The following is a 24,679-nucleotide window of genomic DNA, read 5'->3' as shown; positions in this document are numbered from 1 at the left end:
TCAATTGTTTTTTATTTTTATTCAACCTTTATTTAACCAGATAAAGAACAATTGAGATAAAATACCTTTTTTTCAATGGCGACGTGGACAGGAATGCAGCAATGTCCAGCAGTGACAAGTGCACTTCAATTTCATTCATACCATAATATACTAAATAATACGTCACACATTGCACAGAGAAAAGAGCACAACAGAAGAGGTTGAATACAGACAGTTAAGGTAGATATAAGCCATGGGGGCTGAAACCAGGAACAGAGAGTTCACAAGAAGACACAGGTCTTCCTTATATGTGAAGGACTTTATGAGAATACAGTACCTCTGTCGTGCAATATTTGGCTCCACCTTGTGGTCCAATATTGTTCTTCCCTTGGGGATGCTCCTTGTTTGCGGTAATTCGGCATATCAGCTTAGAGTACACAGCAACATGATAAACAACATCAAGGGAGCTTTGAAAATACCCCCTCCTCAACCAGCCTCGTGGAAATAGGATCACTGAATGATGGACAGAGTAAATCAAAGCAGGAGGAGGCTGTGGTTTATAAGGCGTTTGAAATTGGTAGCAGTTTTGCATTTAAACAAACGTTGTCAATATGCAGAGTAAATGTGAACATGAAGATTTATTAAATATATATGTAATTATTTAAGTGCAGTGAGATGATAAAGGTGTGATGAGACAGCTCTCAGCTGCCACAGCAGCACAAACTCACACTCAAGTGTCCTGACAACATCAAGTCATTATCTGCTTTTCCTATTGCTGCTTGTTATTGATGGGAGCACGGTGTATATACTAATTTATTTATTTTCACCTTTCATAGTTAAAAGCAAATAAATCAATGCTTTGCATTTTATCCAACTGTTTATGACCAGTGGGTTGCACAGCTCAAGGGCCAGGGGTTAACTCAAGACAGTTTATCCGGAAATGGTTTAATTTGTTTTCATTCACCGGCTTAAGGAAAACACGTTATCAGCAGTCAGCACTCATCATTTTCAACAGCCTCAGTGTTCTCACAAATCCTTTTGACCAATGCATCTTTCTCCCTGTGGACATTGGGGCTGGTAACACACATGTCAGCTTTTTTCAGAAATAAATTGTAACTTGAACTGTTTTATATGTTACCTTTTAGTTAAAACATTGGGTTTACAGCTGTTTTTAGATCATTGACAGTTTATCAAAGACATTTTTGGTATCTTCTTTTGAATATGAGCAGTTGTTGGAACAGTATTGTAGAGAGTGCTAGAGTTAAACTGAACCATCTATCTTTCACATAACACTGCCACTCCTTAAATAAAATCTTAGGTAAGGTTAAAAACAATGATATTGTTCACATATTTGTAAAAATCATCGGCTCACAATAAAGAAAGCATTGCTTTTTAACTTTAATGTTTTTCTGTGTTCTTTTTATATTTGTTTCATTCATGCATCTTATACTTTTAACTCTCTTCTGTGTAAAACATATACAGTATTTTACCAGGCTAATTGATCTAGGGCGGTGGTGGCGAAGTCGATAGGGACTTGGCACCAGTTCAAGTCCCGGCAAGACCAAGTGCTACCGAGGTGTCCCTGAGCAAGGCACCGTTCCTACACTGCTCCCCGGGCGCCATTCAAAATGGCAGCACACTGCTCCTAACACTGGGATGGGTCAAATGCAAATAAACAATTTCCCCACGGGGATTAATGAAGTATATCAACATTTTAAAAAAATAATTTAAAACAAAAAAAATCTTGCACACTGATTCAGCATTAGTGTAAAAAGTGGCATTACTATATATAGAGTATAGCTCAAAACAAGGTGTCCGATACAGATTTTCTGGAACTGGACTTTACTGGGGAAAAGAGAGGGTATGTTCACTGTAGTAAATAACTAACGTAATGAACATGTGATTTTAAAAAGTAAAGTAACGCATATTTTGACTCACTGAAGTTTTATTTTTTCCATGATCAGAGGACTGTGTCTATAACACCACAGTACATTTTACACCATTTACTGTACAATAAAACGAGAGCACTAAAAACATAAAGTGAAAGAACCTTTAGTTCCTGGACACATGTATGAAAAGCAGACTTTACAGCAAGAGTATCAACAATTTTAAAATAGAAATGTAAAATAGTTAGAACACAATTGAGTACAAGAATAGCACATTTGATAAAGGTTTCCTCATAATCCACAGTAACAATAGCGGTATCAGAGATTGTTCTTTGCCTTCATTAAGCATTTTTTTTAATAGTCATAGAATACAAAATACTATATATATATTTGAGAAATAATACTGCCCCATAAGGAGCAAGAGGAATTCTGTTTTAAGTAAAAATGTGAACAGCAATAAACCACAGATATAGAAACTGACTGCCAGTCAGAAGAGGAATTTACCAAACTCCACTTCAGTGGAGCATAAAATGAATCAAAGCTGTAAAGAGCAAGAGATGAAGCTGTGGCAGATGTATCCTGTTACTTGGTGTTTGATGGCAGTAAGTCAATCGGTTGTTTTTTTCCCAAGTAGAAGACTTCAGAAGGTTAGAACAAACTTAAGCCTGAGTGCTTTGGATGTTGTAACAGCTGCGTATCTACAGTACAATGTAAATAATTATTTCGCCTTTTGGGTCTAATTGTATTCCAGGCCCTGAATGTGTTTTGCAACATTTATTTGGAAACTCATTGAAATGTCATTCAATGATTTGCACTTTGGATTATTATCATTTATTTTTGCAACTCCAGCTATGTAATCAGTCTCAAATAACTCTGCATTAGGCAACTGAATGCAAAGTAGCTACAGAGAATTATGTCCAATGCATTTGAGGACAGCAAGAATAGCAAAGACCAATTCAAGCTCAGCTCATTGTATGGCCAAAGCATTACACTGGAATAAGTCTTCAAAGGCACAATGAAGTATGTACAGCTATATTTCATCCACTACAGACTTCAAAGTAAAGTGCACCATCATCCTATACATTCACATACTGTACACTGTGACACAATATTGTATAATGGTACACAGCACATTGTAACATGCCTTTGCCCTGTTCACCTTCAAGTGGCTAATTGTTCGTGTGGAAATATTCCTACTTGGGATACTCATCTTTGTGCTTGCAGCTCCAAGGAGCCAAAACTGCTGAGTTGTTTGCGAATGACAACAGAAAACAAAATAAACATGTAATAAATACATAATTAACTAAATAAATATAGAGACGTGCATTTTAATTTTTTTCTCCAGTAAGTATATAAGCAGAACTCATGCTTGAGTAAGAGTGTGACATTTTTGTGTGGCAGATTACATAAAATCCAGTCAGCCTTTAAAACGTACAGATGTGTAGATGTTAGTTATAATTTACAGGTAAAGAAATGTTAAATTTCTCTAACTACTACATAAATGAACCGTGTTTTTTTTTGTCATTCTAATACAGTATAAAATGACTATAATTATTAAAACAAATTGTATTTTGAAAGTGGATTCTCTTTGAGCTTGTTTACTTCCACTGACAAAGACCATCACAGGGTCCAATCCACCTCCCCACTGTCACAAACACACAAAACGTGAGGCCCATAAAGCATTTTGGGATATGCAGGACCTCCAAGATACTGGGCGACTTTGAGATCTCAAACCAGCCCAGAGGATACATTGACAGCCCTTGTTGAGAGGACAGAAGCAGCAGCTCTCTGCTGAACTTCAGGCTGGGATCTATTCACAGGCTAACTTGCTGTCAAAGCTAGAGAGGGCAATGGCAAAGGCTTGCAGGGCACACATCGGGTAGTTATAGTCCATGGTGAAGACATCCTCTGCCACACGGCCAAACTGCATCACAATGTAGTCAGCTGCAGAGGAGACATAACAGGAAACACATTTTGGATTAGCTGCTTCCAAACTATATTCTCATCTCCCTTTTATTTCTATTGTTAATTATATGGCAACCTAAAGCATTCCATTTTATGTAACAGTTCAACTAAAACAGTACGAGTATGTCTGTCGGTCTCTCTTTCTGTCTGTATCTGAACAGTCTATGGTTTGTATATTTGCTTTTGAGCCTGCAGACCAAAGTTTTTCCTACAGACTTCACACTTTAATGTGTATTGCTGAGCACCAAGTGTGATGTTGTTTGGATGAGCGGTTCTTGAGAAAGCTGCAGTTTAACCATAGGCCACCCAAGCTAATCTAATATGAATAAATGAATTCAGAGTTCAGGACTTGAAATAAAAGACTGCATCTGCTGCGTCCTTTGCCTCCAAACGTTTTTGTACCAGGACACCTTGTTGTGTATAACCACTTACACTGTTTATTTGTTAACATGACTTTCTCTCACTATTTACACTTTTAGGTCTTATACCTCCCTTTGATTAAGAAATGAATAGAAACAAAAAATGTGCTGTACTAAAACCTACCATGTGCCTCCTTTGTACAACACAACTTGACTATTACAAAGCAAATTGTTTGTGTTAGTTATATTCAATAATAATCATTAAAAAGTTTAGATGCGAGTAACTCACGGTCATTGTCGTGAATGATTTGGAAATTTTTGACAGAGGCCTGAGTGACTCTGCCATGGAAGTTCAGCACATAGGATTGTGTGTCATCGTTCCACACAGGCGTTTTGTTGTGAAGTTCAATCACGCTCTCTGTGCTCTTGTTCTGCCACCTGGCCAGCAGTGACTCATGGTCCTGAAATGAAGAATACGAAAACTGTAGATTTGGACACGGACATCATAAATATAAAATAAATTACACAAGTATAAAAGAAGAACGAGTTGGTCAGCACAAATGTTGTTTTTAAAAAAAGATAGGTAAACATACATTTCGTGGGCGAATAGACACTCTCTCGTGGTCCATGTTCATTCCAGGAATGATGACACTCATTTTGCGAGGTCCTTTGAATCCTAAAACATTGGTTTCCTAGGTTGAAAAGATTATAAAATGAACTGTAAGAATGTTTATCCAACACATTTGCCATACTTTAATAACTTGTTGTGGTTATATTGTCAAACAGTTTCACAAACCTCTGATAAAAATCTCTGATAAAAACAACTGTACGCTGCCATATCTCTACAAAGTTAAGGAAAATGTTTTATATCAATAATTTATGTTCTCTGTTGATCTGATAGCTAAGGTTATGTTAAGCAAATGTTATGTTATTTTGGATAATTTAAAGCTACCTCTTTCTGCCTTCAAGGTTAAGGCCACTGTCCTTTATACAAATTCATCTAGATTTAAACCTGCATGGATGTTAACTTGACTTCAACCTGATTATGGCATGGCCCTGACTCCTCAGTTTGTAAAATGTATGTTTTTATCTGATATATCTGACTTAGACTCTTAATGAAACTATGCATTTCAAAGGCCAACAGACACATTCATGCGGATGTAGTATTGGCAAAACAAATACAATCATACACATGCAGTAGGTCCTCTTGTGGTTCCTATAGTCATTTGATATTAAATACATTGATGTTAACTAGGTTATCAGAAAAAAATACATTACATTAAACCCCAATTTTTAAGTATGATACTGTTGTATTTATAACCACACTGAATTATATTTGTTTTCAAAGATATAAAACGAAGTACAGCTGGGTTATATGAGCATTTTGACTCACATAGCAAATGGCTGCTAGCTCTTGACGCAGGTTGCTAGCTTCAAGGCTGGTGGTGCTCTTCATGGGGTTCAGGCCGCTGTCGTACACAGTGAACTTAGTGCCCATGAGGTTAGACCTGAAAAGAAACACAACAGACTGAAGAGGTCTTTGGATGTAGCTGCCAGCTTACTTATCCACTGAAATGATGGAGGAACCTTATTTAAGTGCACATTTATAATGTATTAAAAAAAGAGCAGCCATTATCAATGCCATACAGGTCACCGCACCAAAGAGGGCCGCAAACTGCTGGTTTTTTCCCTTTAAGTGATTTCCCACCCAAGGTCAAAACAGCTTGTTTATGACGATTTTGAAACAGAAAATGTTATGTACTATATTTTGAAATAGCATTTGCGTAACTGTTTGAAAAAAAACATGATCCTTTAACCTTAAATCCTTAACTTAAAGAGACAGTGTGTAAGATTCAGCGTTATTTAGTGTTGTAGTTGCAGATTGCAAACAAGGACAAAGCTGTTGTAACTGCATGCTATCTTTCAGGACCTTTACCTTACTACTTCTTTAAGGGCAAGTAAATTCAGGCAACAGATGACCATACTGCATGTTTATAAGCATGTGTGATAGATAAGGAGGACTTCAGGTGATAATAATAACACCAAAGAGTTTTTTTTACATTACCAAATGATGGTTGTCCTCCCTAAACTACTGTTGAAACAATACCCAATCTCTATGTAGATAAGAAGGAGCCATTTTGATGTTAGAAAAACCCAACACATCTTAGTTTTAGGTGATTATACACTAATTCAAATATAATAATGAATAATATATTCCATTTGCCCAACTAGATGCCACCCTATTATGTGCATTGTAGTTAAGTAGTATTGTTTTGTGATGGTTTTCAAAGCTTCAAACAGTTGACTGTTTACCTCTTAAAGTCCATACCTCGTTTAGGCCAGGCCCCTCGAGGACACTTGAGAAGCAATAGATGAAAGGTCACTGTTCATTCAAATTTAGGTCGCCATCATTCAAGTGGGATTGTGATTGCAAAGGTTTGAGCGGTTTATCGACCAATGGTGAGGCTGGCTCTGAAGATTAAAGGCTGCACAGAGCCATATTTGATTAAACTCCCCAGGAGTTTCCATGGAGCCACTAACGCTGCCTTCAGGCTGTCTCCAAAGATTACATCTCTGCCCACTTCCTGCCTCTCCTGCAGCCTTTAACATTAAAAGGATGTACAGCTAATGCACATTTATGAGGAAGGTATTAATAAAACAAATATTTTGTAATGTAAGTGAGTGGTGAATTACAGAACATTTTCATTAGTGAGGCTAAAACAATAAAGTATAATATTAAGGTGCTGTTCATTTATGATGTAAACTATAATTTCAGTTAGATGATTTGTTCATGATCCATTCCTTAGTAGCTATTTTTGTAAAACCTTACTTTTGTTTTTTCATAGGGCTAATAACAATATATACATTAAGAGAGGGTGATATACGGTATAGGGAGAATACAATTAAACAAGGAGCCGTCTAAAAACATTTTCTCGGAGTAGATGCTCTATGTAGCAGAGCCAATAACTCACCTCAGTTTACCAATGAAGCTCTCTCCACCTCGAGACAGATCAGTGGGATCGATGGAGATTAGGTAATTTGATGTTTTACTCTTTTTCCTCTTCCTGCCAGCTAACAGGAACACCTGCGTCCAGCCAAGCCAAGAACCAAATTAGTAAATCAAGTTAAATGCACACAACTTTTGATGCAAAACAATTCCATGAAAATATAAAACGATTGACAGACAATATACATCCAATGTCTATTAGCTATGTAGCCATTTTGCTCATTATTGCATAGCTTACAATGTTAATTACCCAACAGATCTTTAGATGGGTATGTTGCTGTTTACAGTAACATTGTTGCTTGACTCGGTCTTCTCACCTTTTTGCCATCCTCTCTCTCCAGGTGAAGGTAGTAGGTGGGATACATGCCTCTGTCCATGCCTTTCTTGTCTCTGGTGATTCTGCACTTTACTCGGACCCCCTGGGGTGCAGGTCGCAGAGAAAACTCTTCAAGGTCATCCACATCAATGGCAGGTTCATTGACTGGGGGAGTGGGTGCTGAGGCAACCTCCTGTAGGGTAACAGCACACACAGGGCAGGACCCCTGGTTATATGGTGGACTGAGGAGTGATGCATTAAAGTACACTTTCATTTGAACAGAGTAACGAGTCTGAAGATCAAATGGTCCACTGGGAAAGAGAATGAGCACACTGGATCTAAAATAAGGAGGTGGTGTAGAGACGGGAGATTGAGTTGACTGAAGACAAAGATTAGAGTGGAATGAGGAGCAAACTGAAATGATGGTTATCATGAGTACATCGCATTGAAGTGTAAAGGCTGCAATGATTCTTAGTTTTTTGTGGGAGAGCTACTTGTCTATCTGACTTTATCACCATGATCACACCTCAAAGGGGTTACTTCAAACATATCCAAAGCTGGCTGACTTCAAGTCTTAAAAAATGTGCAAAATATCAGCTTAGAACATATATTTTCTAAATATGTATTGGTTTATTGATTGCATACATTTCTCCACCCCAGGTTTGTAAAGTCCAACCAAAAATAAATGTTCAACTGCATACGGTATCATCCAAACTGTAACATACACAGCAAGTTTACATTTTGTATTTTGTAGCAAAACAATTACCAAAAAAATACCAATCATGTTGCTAGAAACAAATGGCAACGGCACATTTTTTCTCTCACATTAAGCCATAATTAATGGTCTAATGTACTTTCAGCTATTAACCTTTTTCAATGGAGTCTAGCTGAGCCACACAGTTAAAGCTACATTTCCTTTTTCCAGCCTGTCAATGAGGCAAATGAAAAAGGCCCAGTAACTCAGTTTACCTTGCATGACTTCTTGCTTGTGGCAGAGCCCGGTCGCGTGTTGCTGTTGAGCTGCGAGGAACTGGAGCTAATTTCATCTTCGTCGTCCTCTTCTTCATCAAAATTCATACTGCTGGATATACCTTCATAGACAAAGAGAATACGGTAAGAAAGAAAGAAAAAAGGAACACAGAGGCGTCATTGATTGTTTCTTGCAGTTATTTGGTAACAGGAATTGCTGCAATAATTGAAGCCTCAACAACAGGAACACATGCCCATTTCATCTCACTGTTATCTGCATTTGACTAGCATGTTCCATGCATATCAATACCATTGCAAAGAAACACTTAATCATGGCAGTTTTCCTCTTACTTGAGTATCCAGTCATTCAGGAGGTATAATTCAACTTATTTGATGCCTAACAATAATGCGACTGAAAAGTCAAGCTGGTCCACGTGAGGTTTTATTTTAATCTCTTTAAAAACAAGATATCTCAGTTTCTAGTTTTCAAAAATCAGAACAAATCTGCTTATGACTCTCTTTGTCTGGCAATCAAGTCCATAACATTGACACTCCTTTTTTCTAAACACAATCAAAATGCAAAACTTTTAATTTGGTAGAAATGTAAATGAAGTTACACTGCGCTCATTTATCAGTCCATTTTCTCAGTTTACAGCATTGCTCTCAAATGTTTTCATACAAAAATGACTGTGACAGAAAATTATGTCGGCATCACCAGTGATATCATTCACACACTGGGCCTTACAATGGCATTTCTATTTGCAGTTGCAAGTTCAAACATGATTCAGTGTGTTTCACCCTCCGACCAACAGTACCAGAATGCCGTGGGTTTAAATGTGGACTCATGGATGTGTTTATAAACAGATGCACTGACAGTACCTTTCTTTAGCATGGTGACGCGCAGATCCTGTTTACTCTGCGACTGAGTGCAGCTCATGACGGGCTCGCTCTCGCTCTCGTCTGTGCTGTGGTGACCCACCGTCAGGATCTGGATCTGACCGTCATCCTGCTGGGAAGCCAGGCCATCGATAGCTGCAGAGCCACAATCCCACAAGAGCAATCTCCGTCAGAATACAATACATTACTGCTCAACAATCACTGTCTCATGTTATCATACAGTAAACAACCAAATGAATCCCAGCAAAGGAAAACAAAGTTGTAATCATCATGTAGCCGAAACTATCCTGAAGAAATGTGATTAGAATTTCATATATCTGCTTGATGAATGTGTGGGTGTTTTGTGCTCTGTTCTTATGTTTTAAGTATTGTTTCAAAAACTGTACTTACCATTTAAATAGCTTTGTGTAAGAGGGAATATGATGTCCTTGCTGCTCCATTCAAGCTCAGTTCACAACTGTTTCAAAACAACGACTTCTCTATGTTTGTGTTCCTCTTTATACAATAGAAAAATAAAATAAAGAAGGTAGAGAAGATGACATACTTCAAATGGGGTTCCTCCTTCTGTAGAAACCTACATTTGCTGCAGATTTGCTCTGTATATTCAAACATGTATGTTGATTATAATAATTGTTAGCTTGTCTAATCAGTTGGTTTCTCACGTAGTCCCTTGACCTTTATTCCCTTTCCCTCAGAGGTGGGAATGTGACCTTCCTAAGGTTTTGTTTTCATGTCCTCTTTGGTGAAATTCATAGCGAATTGTAAAATGTATCCTTTTTGTATAAGAGATTAGTCAAACAAACAACGTGTTAATTTTATATCAGTATTCAAATTACACAAAGCCTCGCCAAGAAGATGTGCCCATGTAGGAGACTAGTGTGTATTTGTTATGTTAATTTAGATTTCCTTTTTTTTTCATCCCAATAAATAGCGTTGAACCACCCTAGGTTAGAAAGTAGATAATTAGATAATTTTAGATCTAGATATCTTATTCATGGAGCAGCTTGAATTGCTCTTTCTGAGTAAATTAAAAGACCTATACTCATTAATTCTGCTGATTGCATAGAAGCATGGTTAAATAGCTCTCAGAAACTGTGCTCTGGTGCTTGAGAGAATCAGAGAGTGAGACAGAGGAGGAGTGAGACAGGTCCATTAGTGTTGAGTTTGCCGCTGTTGACCTGATTAATCTTTTACCCCCGTGGAAACTAATTCACTTTTTCTTTGGTTTTTTTCTGGGATACAATCATTATAAACTGAGCCTCTTCTGTGTTGCTTGTGTTGTTATAGTTTGACTGTTTTATATATCGGTTTTTCATTGTTCCATGAGTGATTTTTTTTTAATTGTATGGTAAATATATGAACGATTAACTGCATACTGTGTATAACATACTGTGAATGTTAATAATCACAGAAGCAAATGGAAACAATCAAAGCACTGTAGATGTAGCTGAATTTCACCATTTCAATGCTCAGTTTTTTTCTCCTCCATCTAAAGACACATTTATGTCTCCACTTTGTCGTGTCATGAGTGATTCTTTAAATTGTATGGTAAGAACTATTAACTGCATACTGTGTACAACATACTGTGAATGTTAATAATCACAGAAGCAAACGTAAACAATCAAAGCACTGTAAATGTAGCTGGATTATACAATTTCAACGCTTAGTTTTTTCTCCTCCATCTAAAACACAAATGTATGTCTCCACTTTGTCCTGTCAGCAGGCTGAAGGCACTCAGACTGTCATACATCATCAGACACAGATGACACGCATGGCACCAGCGCTGTGGCTAAGAGGGCAGTAACACTGGCAGGGTGTGTTGCCAGATGTGGCTTGACAAATCTGATATGTGAGGAAGGCAAAGAGGGCTGAAAGAGCAGTTAAAGCTGCTGGATTGAATTGACTCTTTTCTCTCCTACAGTGGACTGACTCTCAAATGACTTAAAATTCCTTTATAACCTAGGTCCTAGACAAAATCTATTGGTGTGTTTATACTGTCAAATATGCCCTGCCAATGTTCTCTTTTATATAGTCTTACATATTTCCTAACCTTTACGAACCTTCTTTTTCCTTAAAGTGAGTGTGTCTCTTGGACCATGCCTGTCCATTATCCTCCTTTCTACCATTCCTCTCTCTGTCTACCCTCAACAGGCTGGCAGGTACAGTAGGCAGGCTGGTAGGCTGACCTTTGTGCTTCCCCTTCCTCTCTTTCTTGTCGCTGCCCGTCTGTGGAGTGGAGCTGGCCGAGGCTTTGCCCTTTTTGGCGGAGCGAGGCGGCTGCGTGTCCGCTATCACCTTCACCTCCTCCTGCTCAGCTTCTTGCACTAAACACATCGAGGGAGATGACCAGCAGCAGATGCAGAGTTATCAGAGCAGATGGGCAGAGAAGCAGAGAAATCAAAAGAGGCTGAGGCACATTTCAAAGTAGTTTAGTTTTCAATGGAAAATAGAAAATGGTCAGACATTTGTGAAAGTTAACACAGATCATTGTTCTCCATTGAATTCCTGGCATGACATTACCATATGAACATATAAATACATGAATGATGAACCCAAAAAAGGCAATGTCAGCACTGGTCTCTTGTTGATGTTAGTTTATAACTGAAATGGGAAGTGCTGGATGAAATATTTGTTCTTGTGTCCACTGTGATACTCTAACATTTGGACATCTGAAATAACAGATGACGTTATTGCAGATTTTTTTTTTTTTTCAATGTATTTTTTAGAGAAAGAAAGACTTAAACTCTACATTAAAATGTGCTTTTGCTTAAACTTTACATGAGAGTAACGTTCTTCTGCAAAGAAGACATTCATGCAGCTCCAATCCAGAATCACCCCAAGTCAAATAAATGCACTTCCTGCTTGAACAGAGCAATGTATTGCTAAACAGTAAACGGAAGTCTGGAGATGTATTTCTGTTGTTGCAGGGTAATGATAAGGTTATTATTTCTTGCCTTCTTTCTTTTCTTTCCATCCAAATATCAGCATAGTGCAGAGTAACATTTTGCCAATACATTTTATTTTCTCTCAGCAGGAAATGTGACAGTTCATGGCCTTAAGCCCAGAATCTGGCCTCAGAGCAGAGGATTAGATAGCTGCTCTGGTCTCTGTGCGTAGATAAGAGGACCTCATCAATCGTCTTAACAAAATGTCTGCTCTCGAGTGGATACATTTGAAGCACAGTGCGAGCCTGCAATTCATGGTACATACATAATGTTTCATCGGTTGAACATGGGCTCTGCAAACAGCAACAGCATTTTAATATTATAATTATTCAACCATATTTTATAGTTATACGTTTGGCACTTGTTTTACTTGAAGTATACATTTACAATTAGGGTGACTGTGGCTGCGAGGGAGTACGGTCGTCTTTCAACCAGAAGGTTGTGGGTTCGATCCCAGCCCGTGCAGCCAACATGTCGATGTATCCTTGGGCAAGATACTTAACCCTGAGTTGCTCCCGATGGCATGGCCAACAGTGTGTGAATGTGTGTGAATGTTACAGTAGGTCCTAGAGCAAGTGGTACTGCTCTGTATGAATGGGTGTGAATGGGTGAATGACATGTAGTATGTAAAGCGCTTTGAGGGGTCGTAAAGACTGGATAAAGCGCTATATAAGTACAGTCCATTTACCATTTACAATTAGAAAAAACACATCCTGTACAGTAAATGAAAACAGAATGACTAATCAAGCAGTCTGATCTTTATTTTCTCACTCTTAAGCTCCCTTCACTCACCATGGTAGATGGTGCTGCTGTTGCTGCTGAGGTAGGACTCCACCAGCGGGGCCTGTTCCTCGCTCTGTTTGGTCCGACGAGTGCGAGACCTCCCATCCACGTTAGACTGGACCATCAGAGGCTCCTGCCTCTTCTTCTTCTGCTTTTGTTCAAGGAGCGCTCGCTGATGTGGAGGGTTCACGGAGGTGCACACAAAAAAACATGTCCGGATAGAGAGAAAAGGCTCAGAATCAGCTAATGTTATTCACCATTATAAGGAACAGTTAACAATGTAAGTTAAAAAAAACACAGTGCCACTGAAGAACCTGTTTATTTGTGTGGTGATATTTAACGTTAAAGTCAACATACGTCAATATAAATTTGTTTGTGATCATCGATTTTGAGGCATAACATATTTTATTGTAAGCTATCCTTTGTTGAGTTTAAAAGCACTACCACATTCACAGATACATCTGCTAAGCCATGGCAACAATCTGAAGATGTTAAAGAAGAAACGGCCCCAACCACTTTAACCTAAAGGCTGGATATAGCAATTCATCTGGACGAACTGTCATCTTTATGCACATCTTCAAACCAGAGCTCATCAAATATTGAAGGTTTCTATTAGTAGAGACTTCAGGCTGCAGAGCATTAGGGCGCTACAGTATCTGCTGTAAAGCTCTCTTTGCAAAGACAGAGGTAACAATAGGCACAGTTACCCTGGGCATGGATCTGATGATTAAGGCTTTGACATGTGGGCAAAACTACAAGCAAGCTTCTCTTTGTTTGAATTAAAGGTTACTTAACAACAATGACAAAGACAACTTCACTGTCCTCAATAAGGCTGTGTGTGTGATTTTAAGTCAACATTGTAAATGCCTAGTTCAATTGGTTATTGCCTAACTTTATTTATTGTTGTACTTATTATGAACTGGACTTATAGACGCCATCTCATTAGAACTCCTCTGACAGATAACAATTCTAAGCTGTCCATTTGTGGCCTCAAGATGGAGCAGTGGAAGTTTGTGTCATGATAAAACTATAGGTTACTTACGTAACCCCAGTTCTCAGAGTAAGATGAAGTGAGATGTCTCACTATGGGATGCGCCTCAACGCGTATGCAAACAGAAGCATCAATCTCCTTACGCCAATCCTGATTGGCTGGTGATCTTGACGTCTACGTCAGGGAATCCACCCACCCTTTAAGTAGCTTGCGCTACGTCGCAGCGTCATTCAAAATAAGCACCTCTTCTCGCTTCGCCTTAGCAAGAAGGGCCGTCTGGTGAGACATCTCACTTCATGTTACTCTGAGAACTGGGGTTACGTAATTAACCTATAGTTCTCATTCATAACACTCCGTTCGATGTCTCACTATGGGATATTGAAACTCCCGTATTGCTAGACATGCTTATCTCGAAAATCACCAAAACAACCAGAACTTAACAGGTAGAACCCTGTCTCAACACGGGGCCCAGCACTGCGCGGGCCACACTTGGAGCAGAGACATCTAGCCTGTAAAAGCGGACAAAAGTGAGCGGTGAGGACCAGCTCGCTGCTGCACAAATGTCTTGGATGGAAACACCCTTGAACAAAGCCCAGGATGTAGCCAGTCCACGAGTAGAATGAGCACGCAGGCCCGTTGGTGCCTGCAAACCCTGACTCGTATAAGCCAGAGCAATCGCTTCCACAATCTAGTGGGAGAGCCGTTGCCTGGTAACGGGCTTGCCATTATGAGGGTTAGCCCAGGATACAAACAGTTGGTCATTGCATCAAAACTCTTTTGACCTGTCCATATAGGTGCGTAAAGCACGGACTGGGCACAGTACATTTGGCCGCTGTTCCTCAGAGGAACACAGTGGTGGAGGAAATGCCTCAATGTCAATTGGTGTACATGAGCCAACCACCTTAGGTACAAAGGCAGGCTTGGGCTTCAGCAACACTCTTGTTTGCCCCGGGGCAAACTGAGTGCATGAAGGATGTACAGATAGCGCATGAATGTCACTGACTCGCTTGGCAGATGCCAGAGCCAGTAACAACACTGTCTTCAGTGACAGATGTTTCATGTCAGCTTCTTCCAGGGGTTCAAATGGAGTGAGCCCATCTAAAACCACTGCCAAGTCCCATAAGGGCACCAGTGACCTGGAAACAGGGAGGAGCCTGCGAGCCCCTTTCATAAAACGGCAGACCAAAGGATGTTGGCTAGCCGTCTTTCCCTCAAAGCCCACATGGCATGCAGCAATAGCAGCCAGGTACACTTTGATCATAGAGAAAGCTCTGTGTTTATCAATCAGGTCCTGTAGAAATGATAGAATCACCCCGACAGGACATTGAAAAGAGATGTGTCCCTTTTGAAGGCACCACTCCTCAAACACCCTCCACTTACAGTCATAGAGGGACCTGGTGAAGGAAGCTCTTGCACTCTGAATAGTGTTTATCACCTTCTGAGGGAGTCCCTCTGTAGTCAGGTTATACCACTCACGGGCCAGGCCCATAGTGCCAAGCGCTCTGGGTGTGGGGGAAAGATCGCCCCCCCCCCCGCCTGAGACAGCATGTCCCTGCATAGTGGGAGCTGCCACGGCTGCCCGCACAGCAGCTGATATATCTCCGCCAGCCAGTACATTGCAGGCCAGTGTGGAGCTATTAGGATCAGTGTGTGCCGTTGTTCTCTCACTCTGGCCAGAGTCGGGGGTATCAGAGCCAGGGGTGGGAACGCGTACAGAAGGACCGGAGGCCAAACGTGCGCGAGCGCGTCCACGCCTAACGGTGTGTTTAAATCGCGCATTGAAAAGAACAGCTGACATTGAGCGTTTTCTTTTGATGCGAACAGATCCACCGCGGCCCGGCCGTAACACACCCACAGCTGACTCACAATTATTGGATGTAGAGTCCAGTCTGCATATAGTGGTGCACCTCTGGACAGCAGATCTGCCCCGAGGTTCATCACTCCTGGTACGTGCGTCGCTCTCAGAGAGAGGAGACGTCCGCAGCTCCATAAGATCAGTTTGCGTGCCGCAATAGGACAGAACCCATAGGCACGCCCCGTACTAGAAAAGTCGGGTGCAGCCACTGGCGCAGTGCCATTACGCATTTCATAGTGACCATCACTCTCCGCGCGCCATGACGCACGGGGTCCAGTCTGAGGGCAGCTACCCAGCGCTGAAACTCCCTCATGTGTAAGCGTCCCAGTCGTACCACCAGGATGGCTGACGCCATGAGCCCCAGTAACCGCAGACATGATCTGAAGAGAACATATTTGCGTGGCTGGAAATGAGCGAGGCAAGCCCTGAAGGCTTTCACTCTCTCTGCTGACAGGCGGGCTGTAAAGGGCACCGAATTCAGGCGTAGGCCCAGGAAGAGTACAGTCTGGGCTGGGGACAACATGCTCTTTTCTGTGTTTATTACGAAACCCAGGTCGAGCAGGTGTTTTACGAGGACATTCGTCTGCGTAATAGCCTCTTACTCCGACTGTGCGAGAAGGAGCCAATCGTCCAGATAAGTTGCCAGGCGAATACCCTGTTGTCTTAACGGGGCTATCGCGGCTTCCGTACACCGTACAAACACTCGTGGGCTGAGAGACAGACCGAAGGGAAGTACTCTGTACTCGTAACAGACCCTCAGATATTTCCTGTGTGGATAATATACTGGGATGTGGAAATACGCGTCTTTCAGGTCGACTGATGTGAACCAATCGTTTTGGCGCACGAGACGCAACAGAGATGTGTGAGTGAGCATTCTGAATTTGTATCTTTTGAGATATTTGTTCAGAGCCCTCAAATCTAGTATAGGCCGAATCCCGTTCCCTCCCCATTTGGGAACGAGGAAATACTTGGAATAAAAGCCGCTCTGACTCTGTTCGGAGGGTATTATCGATATAGCCTTCTTGTCTAGTAGCGAGAGGATCTCTTGATCCAGAATATGGGCCGACTCTCCCCGGGCTTGTGAATGCAGAATGCCCGAAAAGTGAGGGGGGGTGACAGCGAATTGGAGTCTGTAACCCCGTGTTATTGTCTTGAAAACCCAAGCAGAATCTGTGAGCATCCTCCACTTTTCACTTCTCAAAGCGAGTGGAGATGTCACATCCCTGTCGTCTGCCCTCTGTGTCTTTATTTGTTGTGTTACTGGGCCCTCTAGTGTCTGAAAACGGTGGTACCCCAGGTTGACAACCCCGGTCGACACTGCGCATGCGCGTGGCGGTGATGCCTTCACAGCCCCGTCCATCGTCCGCCTTGAGAGAGGTAGCAGCCACTCTTAGAAGGGGGTAGACGTCAGACTGTTTATTGTTTTTCTTTTCATTTTTATTGACTGCACCCTTGGCTTTAACCCTGGAAACGACAGTGGAAAATGATTTATTAAGAGACAATAGTGATGACATGTGTTTGTGTGACTTAAACGAGCAGCGGAGCTTGCTGTCGTTGATGTTAAGTTCATTTCCCTCATGGCGCGAACTTGAGGATGACGTTCTGACATCACTCGAGGCGGCGGGAAGATGGGGGCATGGTTGCACCCAGGAAACACATGAGCATCTAACACTGGAACGTGCTCTGGAGCTGGAGAACAGGGAACTTCCAGCTCTTTTATCGAGGAGGGGAGAGGAGGCTGTCAGGCCGCCCTCTTCTTCTTCCTCGTTTGGTGGCTGAAAGTCTGGACCGGCTGTGCCTGAGCGGCTGCTGCCGGAACCGGAGACTTTCTTGGCCAGCTCGTCTTCGCCTCGTGTCTGGGCTGGAGACCCGGGGCGGGCTGTGGCCTCTGCTGTTTCGGGATCTTGAAACGGGACGTGAGGTAGCCTGAGCGAAGGACTGCCGCGGGGCCGTTGAAGGTGGCGGCTGGATCCTTCGGGGAAGACAAAGCTGGAGAGCCTCATCCTCCTTCTTTTTGGATTCCCACCGCTACTGCATCGAAGCTAGAGCGGAGCCAAATATGCCCTCGGGAACAATAGGCATGTCCAAGACGTCCTCTTTTTTCCCGGTCTGGAAGGTTCGTCAAGGTAAGCCACCTGGCTCTCTCCTGTACCACCATTATCCCCAGTGCTTTGCCCGTGGCTTGGACTGCACAGCGCTGCACACAGAGGCAAATGTCCGTGATCGCTGCGATTTCGTCCCACACGGCAGGCTCAGGTTTGATCGTCATGTCCTCACAGAGCTCCGCCCGGTAGGCGGTCAGCAGCGAGGAGACGTTGAGCGCCCTGGCGGACAAAGCTGCGGCTTTATAGGCTCGTTCGGTCATTGCTGACTGGAAGCGGTCTGCCTTTGCCGGTAGCGTGGGGTTCCTGCTCGGTGCCGAAGCCAGCCACGGTTGGAGGTGGGCTGCCACCAGCGGTTCCATGGGCGGCATGCGGAGCAGGCCGAGCTTCTCCATGCCGACACAGTCCAAAGAGGAGGCACCCTGGATTGGGGCCTTGTTGCTGAAAGGGCGGTCTCTCCACGAGACCGACACCTCGTCCAGCATCTCTGGAAAGACTGGGAGAAGCTGCTTCTTCATCCTCGCTGCTTGGGGCAAGTTCTTCCCCTCATAGCGAGATCTGGAGGTCTCCTTGGCCACTTCAGGCCAGGGGATGTCCAGCCAGGATGCAGCGCGTTGGCACACGGCCTGCAAATCCATACTGAGGCAGGGCGAAGCTGGTGTGCTTTCGCCCGGGGGAGCGGACATCGCCTCCGGCTTGGCAGCCTGGGCAGATGAAACGAAGATGTTATCTTCGTGCTCATCCGAGTCGGATAAGAGGAACTCAGAGGCATCCTCCTCCATATAATCCAGCTGTAGGACATCCTCCGGAGAGACAGCAAGCGCATTTCGTGGCAAGTCCTTCCGGCATATGCCACAGAGGCCGCTACTCTGTGGTAGCTGTGGCAAGTCCTTCCGGCATATGCCACAGATGCCACAACTTGCCGAGGCATCTGCCACTGCTCAACGGGAGTTGCCACAAGATGCCAGAGTAAGAGAAGGTTTACGGTAGCTGCCACTCGCCTTCCGTGGCAAATGCTGCTATTTAAACCCGTATTTATCGTGTAAAATGTCGCTGTTTCGGCATGACTTTATCGAACTGATCTGTACACAGGACTGATGGTCCGATCTCTATTTTTTTAAACATTATAATTTCTATTCAATTTTACTTGGAGCATGGTTTGCTAAAATAAACAAACGTGCTATATTTATGATGAAATATTGGCAAGTGAGGGTTGCAACGCCCTTGGCAATTTTCGCTTCTTGAGGGGAGTTTCCACTGCTTGCTACGATAAACCAGGTGTATGACTAGTAAAGACAAATAATTAACAAATACATATCTGTATTGACACAGCAACGTGTACACTGGTGTTATTAGACTTGGCTACAGACTTAGGGCAGCTGTAACTGATTGCAGTTGCCACTGCTAGTGAGATGCTAAGGTTTACTTTATAAATTAGGCAAAGGACTTATATTTGCCCCATGCCTTCAGCAGCAGCAGGCCATTCACTTTGATTTGATCCAGTTATGAAATGTCATCATTTCGACAATAAAGAAATGCTACATAAACGTTATCTTGCACGTTTTATCGAACCATCTCCGTTTCTAACTTTCAATATATTTAAAAAGAGATCTCTCTCTCATCTGCGTGCGGGGGCGGAGCCTCACAGAGATGCTGCTGCGCACACAGTTCTGCCGGTAATGAATATTAGGATACATTTTGTGAGGAAACTTTTCCACCAATAATTCCAATAAGTATTCCAAAATGTATTCACTTCAGGTTTACGAAAGTAACTGTATTCGGATTAGTTGTTTTTCAAATGTAACGCGAGCTGAATACAGTTATGGCGCATTTCCACTGCAACGGGGTAGCCCCGTTTAAGCGTCCCTAAGCGTCATCGCTCAGGCCTCGGGCTGCCTCGCTGGCCGTCCGAGGCTGTGGCGCATTTCCATTACAGTTGAGGACCTGTGCTAGCAACGCAGTGTAGGCGGGGCGATCGGCTTTGTTTTTGTTCACATTTCGAGTTGTTCCGTCGAGCTCCCGCTGTATTTGATCATCCCCAATGAGATGTAGGAACGTCGTCACCTCCTCGGCCGACCACGGTGTGCTTTTCTTATTAGACGTAGCCATTTTTGTAGCTCATCCGTTTACAAAATGCTGTTTATAAAAATGCTGCAAGCTTGCTTCTAAATATATATATGCAAGCTAGCAGGTAACAGGTATGTTACCGAAAACAAATCCAACCTTATCGTTATTCCGAAAGGAAAAAACGACGGGGTAGATTTTTCTTTAAAAAATATTAACTGGTGTGTTAATAACTTTCTTATCTCCGTCTCCTCTGGTGTGAGGGAGAGAAGAGTCCGTCCCCGCTCGCCGTGGTGTTGGCGCGGAGGGATAAACTAGCAACAGGTATGTTACTGTTTGAAGAAAATCAAACCTTACCGTTATTTCGAAAGAAAAACGGCGGGGCAGATTACAATATTAACTGGTGTATTAATATTTGTTCAATTGTTCTGCAAGGCAAAAAAAGTAACCGGCAAGCGCCCGTCGACCGAATGTTAGCTTGGGTTCATTCTGTGGACATTTAAGCTAGCCCGGCTACTGATATTCGAGATGTGCTCTGAAGCGAGAAGAGGTGTTTGATTGACGCTGCGACGTAGCGCAAGTTACTTAAAGGGTGGGTGGATTCCCTGACGTAGACGTCAAGATCACCAGCCAATCAGGATTGGCGTAATGAGATTGATGCTTCTGTTTGCATACGCGTTGAGGCGCATCCCATAGTGAGACATCGAACGGAGTGTTATGAATGAGAACTGCCCTGTTATAATTGATTTTGCCTCAGTGTTACTCTATTATCAGAGGATAGGATGAACTGCAATGACCTACCTGTCTGTCCAACTTCTGCTGTCGGAGGTTGGTGCCCTCATCATCTAAAGTGCTGAGATGAAAAGAAAAGAGCAAAAAAAAAGAATAATGAAGACACTTTCCAAACTGTTTTAGTTATTTCACTTCATACTCTGAAATTGCAGTCGAATGTTGAACACTCTCAGTTTGTGACTCATGACATTTGGTACAAGTCTTAAGCAAGCTGTGGCTTTACTCAAGTCAAGTAAAATCTCAAGTTGTGTCAGGTCAAGTCCCTCAAAAGGTATGACAATTAATTGAGTTCATCTCATTATTAATAATAGACAGTTAAATGAATCCTATCACACAAACAACGTTATCTTAATTCCTTCAACAACAAAAAATTAAATACACTGAAATACAGCCAGACTACAAAGTAATCAAGCAAAACACTTTAATCAGCTAATGTCTTTAACAGTGTGCATTTACAGAGATAAATACAAAAACGTAAAATTAACACACAAAAGTCCCTTGGGTCATCATGTCTCAAGTTAAATTAAAGGTATAACAAACTCAAGTCAAGTGTGATGTCATTTATTTATTTATTCATTTCAGATTTGTGCATTATTTTCTTCAACAAAATGTTTGTAGCACAACATCGATTAAAGTATAAAGGAAGGTTATCTAGTGTTATATCTTTACAAACAGCAACAAAGCCTTATCTTGTATGTGCTGTATGTATTTTAACTCCAACGATAAAAATGAAAAGAGAACATTAGAAAGAACTGCAAGAAAGAACTACATAAGGACAATTATTTATTGATTTACATGCTAAGTTTAAATATGCAACTGAAGCATTTTCATATTTTATTAAAGAGACACAAAGACGTAATGTAGTAAAATAAAAACCTAAATGTATAATCAAGAATGTTGGCTTTTTTTCAGTGGTGTCAAGCCTTATTGAGGGCATGTGTATTTTAACAGATGCAACCCTTAAAAACCTCTCCTTCAATAATAAGAGGAAAAAGGGCTCTCACTAATATGTCTGCTAGCTTGTTCTCAGCAAGTACAACAGCAACTTAATCAGAGGCTTCACTTGAATATGATGCTGTTAGTGATGTAGTGCGTCCATAAAAATAACTTTTATAAATCTGGCCGAGATCATTAGTGAAAGAAGAGGTTTCATGGATCCTTGCAAGCGACCTTGAGGTTATGAAAGGCGCTATATAAATTAAAGTTATTATTATTATGATGATGGGATGTAGCAAAGATTTACCTCCATACGACCCATCATTTGATTTTAGGATGCTTTTCCTTTCAGTACACGGATTATAAAATGATAAATAAATAATCCATTGCATGCTCTGTAAATACATTTGCCTTTGAACAGGTTGAAGAAGTTGCACCCCAGATTTTGATATCAAAACTGAAAAGAAAGCATAAAGAAAATCCCAGATTGATTGTGTATGTGTGTGAAAATCAGCTCATAACAGTGTCAACAGGGATTAAGCTATAGCTGTCTGCAGAAAACAACATGTTCTATGTTTTTCTTTGATCCATGGCTCACACTTGGGCAACATATGGGCCAGAACGTCTGTCACAAGAGGCAGAGACAGAAGGTCTGATGGTGGTGGGAGTGGTATGCTGTATTGTAAAAGCCCTTAGAGGCACATTGGAGATTTGGGGCTAACTAAACAGCAGCTGTTATTCACCTACACACTTTCAACAGAGACACATTGATGGATGACTTTGTGTATAGAATTACCCCAAACTAGATAAACGGACATGTTGTAGCTGCAGTCATCACCCTCTCAGTCTAATAGTGTTTTTCAACTGGTTATACTGTTGATGTTGCACAGCAATATAACAAAAGTGACAGATGCATATTTCTATGTGTAGAGGCATGTTTTATCTATTTCATTAGCAAGAGTACCAACACATCTGATATTAGACGCTAAAAAAGATTGTTTTAAAAGAACAGGTTAACATTTTTGTTTACAAAATAAATGGACTTTCATATTATTAGATTTGGAGGCACTCTAACCTAAAGAGTGGTGGGCAGAAACTAAGTGCATGTATTCAAGTAGCTTCTATACTTAAATACAATTGGATAATATGAATAATCTACTCCAAATCAAAAATAAGTTATGATCCTTTTTCCTCCACTATATATATATATGTATATGTGGTAGCCAAACGTACTTTGAAAATTCAGATTAATAGTACAAATGAAGACAATATAATTGCACAGAAATTCAAAACCCAAGATACATTACAGTCACCTCTTAGAGAATATCTAACCCAATCACATTACTAGCTATGCTAAAGGCATTAGGCAGTTGTTGAGTTATGACAATAATCTGTTTGCTGTAAAATCAATAAAAAACGTTTTTGATATTGAGATCAAGTCTTACATTTGAGAAGTAAAGCCTTAAAGGATTAATTGATATACCAATGTAATCAAGAGTATGTGAAATGTCTGCCATCAGTACTTGATATGTAGGAAACTAGTTTCATGCTGACAAATTAAAGCAATACAGAACTTAGATTAAGGAAGTTATGATTGACCTCCTTCATTTATTTAAGCCATTGTTCTCTGCAATCACTCTGCCTGTCAAACATACTGTAGTTAAATGATAAGACACAAATATTTTAGGGGCATGTTGATATGATTAAAAGATTTGCATTAACCTAGCTTTTAACTGTAAAAGTCGTCTTTCAGTGTCCTCTGATTAAACAGCTTTTTATTGAAAATAAGCTTAAACATATAGCTGCGGTTTGTTCATGTGAATATTGTCCATCTGTTTCTGCATGGAAGAAAACGTATCTAATGTAAACAGAGAGAGATCACCCACAAATCCAATTACAAATGTATTTGTGACATTGTGTCCTCGATAATTTGACATATGCCAGTCTTTCTCAGTAACATTGTAACGACTTCTCTCAGACGGCAACAGCAGTGCATTTCTGCTGAAGACCTTTTACTTGCAATTCTGTAAATATACAGTGCTTAATGCATTTGTTTTTGCCAAACCAGGTTTAGAATCATACCTTAATGACACCACACACGCATTACATACTATAATATCAGGGGATGGTGAACCTCACAGGTCCTTTCTGTGGAGGATCAAACCTCACCAACATGTAAATGTGGTCCCAGCTGTGCTTCCTTTTTCTCTGCTTTTCAATAATCTAAATAAACTGCACTCCCATTAAGGAACCAACAGAATATGTATCCAGCACGAGTGATTGGCTAGCTGCTCTGTGTTCCCAGTCCTCCTTTTTCACCGACTGAGCCTTTAATCACTGTCGACAAAGTCACTGATTGTTCCTTCGGCCCGTGCAGCTCAGAGACCCCTGAAAAACCTCAACGATTCCTAATTAGAGGGCAATGAAAGGTTTTCTCCACAAGAGTTGGAGAGGATGAGCTGCAGCAAAAGGGGAAAGGATAAAGATGAAGGGGGGGAGGTTGTCTACTGATGTGTCATGAATGAGAAAAGGACGTTGTATTTCTAGCCTTCTTTTTTTACGATGACTGAGAATTAGCCTTTCAAAAGATTTTGTTACATGCAGCTTACAGTATGACACAGGCAACTGATTTATTCTATACATTGTCTACAACTACGTCCCTTATTTAATGTTCCATTATCTTCTGAGTAATCGAGGCATTTTTAAAATCCATTTCTTACTTTCACTAATAAATAACCTTTCAGCATCCAATGATAAACGGCCATACTGTAGGTTTGTGTATAATCAATTTGGTTGATTACGAAATGCTTAATAACTGATTAGTGATTGCAGG

At 41.2% G+C, this 24,679-nt stretch overlaps 1 protein-coding gene across 2 annotated transcripts in view; it reads right to left on the bottom strand.

The window, feature by feature from the left end:
* Window positions 1-1,906: 1,906 nt before the first annotated feature.
* Window positions 1,907-24,679, bottom strand: part of tub (TUB bipartite transcription factor) — a 49,011-nt gene continuing 26,238 nt past the window's right edge. For both annotated transcript variants that reach the window (XM_034217845.1, XM_034217852.1), the window contains exons 2-12: window positions 20,920-20,971; window positions 13,116-13,278; window positions 11,565-11,702; window positions 9,361-9,513; window positions 8,482-8,603; window positions 7,514-7,705; window positions 7,162-7,274; window positions 5,583-5,697; window positions 4,783-4,881; window positions 4,479-4,650; window positions 1,907-3,809 (exon numbers count right to left, since the gene is read on the bottom strand). In XM_034217845.1, the coding sequence (XP_034073736.1) occupies window positions 3,676-3,809; window positions 4,479-4,650; window positions 4,783-4,881; window positions 5,583-5,697; window positions 7,162-7,274; window positions 7,514-7,705; window positions 8,482-8,603; window positions 9,361-9,513; window positions 11,565-11,702; window positions 13,116-13,278; window positions 20,920-20,971 (1,453 nt within the window). In that variant the 3' untranslated portion in view covers window positions 1,907-3,675. The remainder of the gene's footprint in view (window positions 3,810-4,478; window positions 4,651-4,782; window positions 4,882-5,582; window positions 5,698-7,161; window positions 7,275-7,513; window positions 7,706-8,481; window positions 8,604-9,360; window positions 9,514-11,564; window positions 11,703-13,115; window positions 13,279-20,919; window positions 20,972-24,679) is intronic.

This window comes from Gymnodraco acuticeps, unplaced genomic scaffold, assembly GCF_902827175.1.
Source record: "Gymnodraco acuticeps unplaced genomic scaffold, fGymAcu1.1, whole genome shotgun sequence".
In the NCBI taxonomy this organism is placed as follows: Eukaryota; Metazoa; Chordata; class Actinopteri; order Perciformes; family Bathydraconidae; genus Gymnodraco; species Gymnodraco acuticeps.
The sequence above is the reverse complement of the archived record's forward strand: the minus strand, read 5'-3'. Positions and strand labels throughout refer to the sequence as shown.